The sequence below is a fragment of the Asparagus officinalis genome, chromosome 5 (genome assembly GCF_001876935.1).
Source record: "Asparagus officinalis chromosome 5, Aspof.V1, whole genome shotgun sequence".
NCBI classification, from domain to species: domain Eukaryota; kingdom Viridiplantae; phylum Streptophyta; class Magnoliopsida; order Asparagales; family Asparagaceae; genus Asparagus; species Asparagus officinalis.
Genome location: NC_033798.1, coordinates 11,556,530 through 11,564,979, shown reverse-complemented (window position 1 = coordinate 11,564,979; position 8,450 = coordinate 11,556,530). Strand labels below are relative to the sequence as shown.

General features: G+C 38.5%; 1 protein-coding gene across 1 annotated transcript; it reads left to right on the top strand.

Moving 5' to 3' along the window:
* LOC109843056 (glucan endo-1,3-beta-glucosidase 9) lies at positions 1-5,360 on the top strand. Its single transcript, XM_020411988.1, has 2 exons — positions 1-429; positions 4,011-5,360. Exons 1-2 carry the CDS (start codon positions 80-82, stop codon positions 5,149-5,151), a joined length of 1,491 nt encoding a protein of 496 aa, XP_020267577.1. The 5' UTR covers positions 1-79; the 3' UTR covers positions 5,152-5,360.

Genomic DNA, 8,450 nt, shown 5'->3' with positions numbered 1-8,450 from the left:
CTCGCCACACTGGACTAAACTGAGCCCTACTTTAGAGCTTCAACCATTTTTTCCCAACAAAACCCCAACCAAACCCCAAATGCGATCCAATCACCGCCCGGTCATCCTCCTCCTCCTCTCCCCCCTCCTCTTCTCCCTCACCACCGCCCTCGGCTTCAACTGGGGGACCTCGTCATCCCACCCTCTCCCCCCTTCAAAGGTGGTGACCGGACTCCTGCGAGCCAACAACATCACCAAGGTCAAGCTCGCCGACGCCAATGCCGATGTGCTCGAGAGCTTGTCGGGGACTGGAATCAGCGTGATCGTCGGGGTCCCTAATGAGATGCTCGAAACCCTAAACTCGTCGAAGAAGGCGGCGGAGAGCTGGGTTCATGATAATGTGACCAGATACTTCTCGGGCGGTGGGGTCGGCAGCGGAGTCCGAATCGAGTTAGTTTTCAGCTTGTTTAGTTAATTTCTGGCGTTGTTTTGCTCAAAGTTTTGAGCTTTCTTAGTTCTTTGTTAAGAATGTGACTTGAAGAATCGATTTTGCTTTCTGTTTTAAAATCCCCCCCTTAAATAACACCGTGGCAGCTTTGATAAAATTGCTTTTTTTTTTTTTCAATTTCAGTGGTGAGATTAAAAGTTGAAGTTCTTGGCCTGTTAATTGATGGCGTGGGATTTTTTTTTTTTGGGTTTTTTTTTTCTTTCAAAAGATTGCTCTCCTTTTGGCTTCATTTGAATTTCTAACTGGGGCTCGATTTTGTTTGCATTTGTCTGGTTATTTTATTTTGATATGTTTTGCTTCTTTTTTATCTCTCTCATCTTCTCGTTTGTAATGCAATTCAGATTTTTGTTTTCCTTTAGCCTTTCCTTCATTTTGGTGCTGTAGTGTTCTAACTGCAATCGGTAGTTTTTCCCCTATCCTTAGCTTGTTCAAGACGCAACTATGCGAAATATGTATGCGTTAATGAATGTATGCAAAGTTTGCTAGTAGAGAAGTGAACTGATGTATTATCTTCATTCATGTGAATTTGTGAAGAATTTATAAAATGCCATGGTATGTTATTAAAATTTCTTGTAGTTTCCAAACTGTTGTTGTATCTAGCATGAAGAACTAATTTTCTAGCTAAGAAAAAATTACTATGAGGATCCTAATCTATATCAATAAGTTACGTTTCCCCCTTTAAACTACTCCATGACTTCTTCTTTTATGAATTCTTTTGTGCATTTCACTAATGCATAAGCTTTAAATTAAATGGAACTATGTAGATGAATTTTAATTCTCTAATGAAGGAGAAGTTTTGCCAATATTGTTGTAAATAGAGGGCTATATCTGTTGTTAACTGATTTAGCTTGCCCCTCATGGTCCTGATAAAGAATTATATGAAAGGTTGAATTGGAAATAGTTGAATCACGAAAACTCTTTTTGTATCGGTGATTGCTCCCTTAGTCTGTTTCACAAACAGTCTGGAAAGGAATGAGAACCATATAGACAGATTAGGAGATTTTTGCCCAAAGAAAGGGTCAAATTTCAATTATATGATAGTGAGTTGGTTATAAATCTTCTGTGGGAGGCAGCTTTTCGTGGGAGTTGTAGGGTTAGTTTTCTGGCCCTAGCTAGGTCTCTGATCATTGTGTTGTTTAACTTATTTTTCAGTGGCATGTGAATTTGATGAATTCAACTTTGTTGGAGACACCCAATGAGAGGGAGGTGAGGAGGCAATCATGGATTATATAGAGTCAGTAGAGGAAGTTCACAATTTAATTTAGTATATAACTATTATTTGGGTTGGCTTACTCGCATGTTATGAAGCTCACGTATCGCGACCATGTAGTTAAGCCATTGAAACGTGATAAATACTCAGTGCTCAGTTTGAGTAGCCCCATCTTTTTTATTTTTATTGCAGTGTCGATTCTCTTTTGTTTGCGTGACTTGTCGAAGCATCTTTTCCTCACTCGTATGCGGGAATTCTAGTGCACTGCAGAGCAAATGTAGACGAATTGCGGTGTTAGGATTAGGTCCTAAATTACGACAACAAATACAAGAGAAATATGAGAAGTGCAAAAAGACAGATAAGGATTTATATGGTTTAGTCAAACCAGGCTTATTATACGAAGAGAGGGAGGAGCTTGATACTATTTTCAAGTAGGGGATTACAAAGTCTTTTTTCCCCCATAAGATTTTTCTTAGGACATCCTTGCATAAGTTACAACGAAATAATACAAGATATAAATCCCCAGTACTCATTAGGAGAAACACCATTTAGCATCACTAATTGACCAAAAAAAAAAGAAAGAAAATGAGCGCATAAACCCTAATATAGCATACTTACTGCCAGAACAAAATGTTAGATTGGCCCTCGAGTGCAAAGGCATAAAGGAGCTTGACTGCAAGACCCACCCATCGAGCAGGGACGAAAGTCGGCCTTAGTGATCTGACGGTGCCGAGTGATCTCAAGAAGGCTAATGATATATTAATATGTCACTCTTTTCTGTGGTCGTTGCTGTTTCTTGATTGAATACAACAGACTTCAAGGAGTTAATGATGTGTCCACAAGAAAGGGTGACATGTACTTTCAGTGTGTACTCGCTTGGTTTCTCCTTCTTTTTCTTCTTGTTTTTTTTCTTTCTTCTCTTCTATGGTTTCTATGAATGGTGCTGGTGCCATTTGTCAAGTGACAACAAGAAGACTTTGTTTGTGCATTATACCAGCGCGCTTGCATACACACACTACCTTAAACTATGGTTTAATTAGGTTTTATCTGGTACTTTCTACTTTCTTATGTCGTAATTTCTGTGAGCCGTAAATAATAAAAACTGTACATTGCTTATTTGGTACTTAAAGGAGAAAAAACGAAAAGCATTGTTGTATAAGTTCTGACTTCTCTCCAAAAAACTTTCGATTACTTGGGAGGATGATAACCATACATGGTAATAAAGTGCGGATTAATATCAATAAACGGCAATTTATTTTAAAAATTCAATAAGCTACAAAAACCTGTAGGTTTTTCCCAAAAGAAGCATCATAGCTAGCATCCTTTCTTTTGTGTCTTGTACAGTTACAAAGCACACAAAAAAATTTATCAGAAGTGCACATGCAGGACATAATGAACTGGCTCTTTATTAGATGGAGAAATCTGTAAATGCTGCTCAGCTAGATTTACTATTGGATTACCTTGTGAAATAGAAGCTTGATTGTCACTTATCAAAGACACTAAAAGAAAAGTAATATAGGTTATGATCAGTAGCTATGGACACAAGTGGCACGATCTGCCACCAGGTACAGGGTGCTGGACATGACTATTGTCCAAAAACAAGACCAATGACACAACTATAAATGTATATTTCATGTAAATATTCATATAACCTACTCATACAAATTTATTTGCATATCTTACCCATTCAAATATGTTATATAGTTTATATTTGCAGTCATTCAAAAATAGAACCTGATATTAGCAAAACTATCTGTACAGTAATTAGCACAGATGAAGTGATAAAACTATATTATATGGAGCAAAGAGGACTAGTTACTCTTCAGTCTTAAGAGAACGTGTATTGAAAGCAATTAAGAAGGTTATGAGAGTGGTTAGCTTTATGGATGATGTAGCCCCATGCATAACTGGAACAGAGATGTGTGTAGCCGACCCAACAGAATGGGGATAGAGACTTTGTTTTTGTACATTAATCAGAATGTCAAAAAGAGCACATCATTCTTTTATATTATCAAAGCTAGGTTTGGTGATGCATGAGATGTACACGTGTTTATATGTATTGGGTGGGTGGGGGAGTTGGTGCATTCACTCCACGCTGCCCATTCTATGCACATGGAACGGTCATAGGAAGGGTACATTCCATAGTGTTGAACACTCACAAATGAAGCTAGTTTTCATAACATAGTTATACTGCTGTCGTATAAATTCAAAATCCAACTGTTGATTGGGTTTCAGACCTTGAAGCTGTTTCTTGTATTACAAATTACTACTTAAAGTCAGCTTATTCAGTTCACTGAGAAGAGATTTTTGCAGGTATATTGCAATAGGTGATGAGCCGTTTCTTCTCAGCTACGGGCAGCAGTTTCAGCCCTTTGTAATTGGCGCTGCAATGAACATTCAGCTTGCCCTCATCACAGCCAAATTAACAAACAAGATCAAAGTTATCGTCCCTTGCAGTTTTGATGTGTTCGAATACAACTCCACCAATGTGCTCAACTCCAACTCTACTGTCAACAGCTCTTCTACAATTCCACTCCCTTCAAAGGCTCATTTCAGAAACGATCTCAACAAAACCATTACCGAACTACTCTTTTTCCTTAAAAAGCAAGGTTCTCCCTTCGTTGTTGACTTTAATCCCTTTTCCAGTTTTCAGCAAAGCAAGAACCTCTCCATTGATTACTTCCTTTTTCACCCGAAGGCACGTGCAATCACTGATGGCCATAACAAATATAATAACTTCTTCGATGCAAGCATAGACACTATGGTCACATCTCTATCAAAGACTGGATTCGGTGAAATGGAAATTATAATCGGGAGAATTGGATGGCCAACTGATGGTGCAATTAATGCAACTACTGCCATTGCTGAGAAATTTATGAAAGGTCTCGTTGATCATTTACACAGCAAAGATATAAAGAAGCATCCTCTTGAAACCTACATCTTCAGTCTTTTAGATGAAGACCAACGTAGCATAACCACTGGAAACATCGAGAGACACTGGGGACTCTTCACCTTTGATGGCCAAGCTAAGTACAACGTAGACTTAGGCCAAGGCTCAAAGGAATTAGTTAATGCTCACAATGTGGATTACCTTCCCTCAAAGTGGTGCGTTGTGAACAATAACAAGGATTTATCAAACGTTTCTGCGAGTTTTATGGATGCATGTTCAAATGCTGATTGTACTGCTTTATCACCAGGGGGTTCTTGTGCTGGCGTTGGTTGGCCTGGGAATATTTCATATGCTTTTAATAGTTATTATCAGCAACATGATCAGAGGGGCGATAGTTGTGATTTCGGTGGTTTGGGTTTGATTACTACCGTTGATCCATCGATTGGGAACTGTAGATATGCGATTACTTTACGAACATCTTTCGCACCTGATAAAGATGGGAGATTAGTACGGTGGACTATGGTTTTGAGTGTTAGTACTTTTCTTGCTTTTACTTGGTTTTGACTTCTTGATGTATTCTGAGTTGCATGTTGAGCATATGTTGAAGATCAAAACTATGGCGAGAGATTCTAATTTTGTTGTAATGATCAGAAAGGGATTAACTGGGCTCTTTGTATATTCATTTTCATTGTCTTTATCTTGGACAAGCACATGGTCATTCTTTGATGAAGAGGCAACTGTTGTATAAAGAGCATGAGATGTGTGTAATGTGAGAAATTCTCCAGCTTTAGCCTTATTACTTTCTTATGCTTGGTTAATGTTTAGATTAAAGTTCCTCCCGGGTTGATTGCAGATTGACCCCCCTAGTATCCCTATTTGAACTTACTACCTCTTTAGTTTTATTTTTGTAGATAGGTTCCCGAACTTATTTTCTTTTGACTCTTTTACCCGACAGAAGAAGAGATCATTTTTGATAAATAGGTCCCGTGAATTTCAGAGGGGGATTGTCAAAATTAAGCTGAGCACAATCTGACTTGTTGGATATTATTATTAGTTAAATTTTGTAAAGGCAAATGAAGCACACAATAAACTGGAGTACAAGGATATATAAGTAGCTTTCTTTTATTTCCATTATGTAGATACACAATATAGTATGTTAAGGAGAAATTTTGATTTTTTTGATAATGGGTAATACCCGTGCATCTAAGTCAGAGATTCTTCGCAAGTCACAATTCCATCGACTGATCTGTATTGATCTTATTTACCATGACTTTGCGAGAGAAGAAAAAGGTTTCGTATAGTTTCTAATTAGGCTAACTTGAAAACAAAAGCCTCATTGTCATTTCTTAAATGAAGTTTATTATTATTATTTTAAATTTTTTGCATTGATTTACTATTTGTCTATTTATTTATCCATCTATCCAGGTAGGGAAAATTGTGTTCAGGCCCCAAAAGTGGGAACTTCATGTGACAAGCCCCCTCGTATTTCGGCTCATGTGTATTAGCCCCAAATACGCACAGTATTTGTTATGGGACCCCTAATTACTCTTTTTCAGAAAAACAAAGGCGGAAGTTATGCTCTTGCCCTTCTGATGGGACTGTACTCGGTTAACGCGCCCCATCCTTATTCAAGTACTCTCTCTCTCTCTCTCTCTCTCTCTCTCTCTCTCTCTCTCTCTCTCTCTCTCTCTCTCTCTCTCTCTTCCACCTCTTCGTTGTCTCAGAAACTCGAGATTATGTCCAATTTCTCACCGCCGTTCAACAGTTTTAGGGTTTTCGCCTGAATCATGTCGTCCAGGGAAGGATCATTTTCCGATTTCGAGGTCGACCACCGACGCGTCGAAGGGCCAAGACGTATCATCTGGGCTTGAAAGCGCGGAGGAGGCGACGCAAACCCTAATGGAGATGCAAAAGGAGGCGATAGCACGTCGAGACAACAAAAGACGACCCTCGACGGCCGAGCGTACCATCCAACCCTCCCCCGAAAAACAGTATGTTCTATGTTATCGAGAATCTGGGAAATCGACCTAATTTTGCGTAAATTCAGTTCATCTCAAAAATACCAGTTGTAGATGAGTACACATGATGTAAGTGCTGGATTGATTCCAATGTTAGTTCTAGGTTGATTCAAATGTTAGTTCTAGATGATTCCAATGTTAGTTCTAGATTGATTCCAATGTTAGTTCTAGATGATTCCAATGTTAGTACATTGACTTCAATGTTAGTTCTAGGACGGAGATGTAAATGTAGATTTTGTTAGTTCTAATATTAGTCCGTTAGTTCTATTGATCCTACAAATTCGAATTGTTTTTACAGGGAAAATGTTGCACCTACAGGTGCGGCCGAGTCACGAAGGCTGACCGCCAATCTTGGGGCCTATTGGAAGTTCATGAAGAAAATAGCCCCGAAGATCAATCAGTATCATAGGGATGCCTACCGCGGTTCTGTGTTTGAGCACTATATTGTATTCGGTGCTCCTGCTCCCGATCTGCCCACTCTGGAATTGCTGCTGCGCTATTATGACGGAGACAAGAGCACATTTTCCATACCGGATTCAAATAGCGGGGCTGTTAGAAAGGTAAAATTTGATCTGCAATGGGTCCACAACCACACTCATTTTCCTATGAATGGTGAAGTTGTAAGTAACAATCGGGACTCAAACAGCAGAATATGGATGAAATACTTTGCAAATCTTTACATTTCTGAAGAAGGCAAGAGGTCGAAAAAACCAGAAACCTCCCAGCGCAAACACCTCGAAGGGCATCTGGAACGGTTAGTGGAATCAACAGAAACGGGGGATATCCAGGAATTTGTTTTGCTACAAATCCTGTACCAATGCTCTATGATATGGAGCCCCAGAGCAGGGGAAGGTATCCCTAGACCCGTACTCAGATATCTGGATAGCATTGAGAGGGTCAAGTCTGTTGCATGGGCCCGGTTCTTTTATGATGAAATTATCAGGGGCATTGGTGTTGCGCTGGAGGGAAAGAAGGAGCGAAAGAAGGCATATGTCCCAGGTTGCATGACACTACTATGTGTAAGTTTCATAATTTTACCTATATTATTTCATTCTAGTTCTGTCTTATTCCTAGCTTGTTGTAAATTAGGTTATGTTATTTCTATCTTATTTTATGTTAGTTCTACTATACAACACGTTATTTATGTTGTACAACATGTTATTCTACAACATGTTAGTTCTATTGACTGTTTTGTTAGTTCTAATGACTGTTTTGTTAGTTCTAATGACTGTTTTGTTAGTTCTAATGACTGTTTTGTTAGTTCTAATGACTGTTTTGTTAGTTCTAATGACTGTTTTGTTAGTTCTAATGACTGTTTTGTTAGTTCTAATGACTGTTTTGTTAGTTCTAATGACTGTTTTGTTAGTTCTAATGACTGTTTTGTTAGTTCTAATGACTGTTTTGTTAGTTCTAATGACTGTTTTGTTAGTTCTAATGACTGTTTTGTTAGTTCTAATGACTGTTTTGTTAGTTCTATTGACTGTTTTGTTAGTTCTAATGAGAGTTAGTTCTGATAGGTACCATGTTAGATCTATTTGCTGTTCTGATGAGAGTTATTTCTGTACAGTGTCATGCTAGCTCTAATGTGTAGCATGTTAGTTCTATGTGTTTACACCCCCAACCCAAAAAAAAAAAGAAAAAAGAAAAAAGAGAGACAACTTGTCACTCTCTTCAGGTTTCTAAAATACGTGATTATAGCTCATGACTAAACCCCATCTCCAAACCATAATAAATATCCCTCTCCAAATTCTAGAACTTCCCCTATTTCCTTACCCCCAACCCAAAAAAAAAAAGAAAAAAGAAAAAAGAGAGACAACTTGTCACTCTCTTCAGGTTTCTAAAATA

Coding starts and splice junctions, on each gene's coding strand:
- LOC109843056 (XM_020411988.1), top strand. CDS start 80: ATGCGATCCAATCACCGCCCGGTCATCCTCCTCCTCCTCTCCCCCCTC. Junction 430..4,010: donor GGCAGCGGAGTCCGAATCGA/GTTAGTTTTCAG, acceptor AGATTTTTGCAG/GTATATTGCAATAGGTGATG.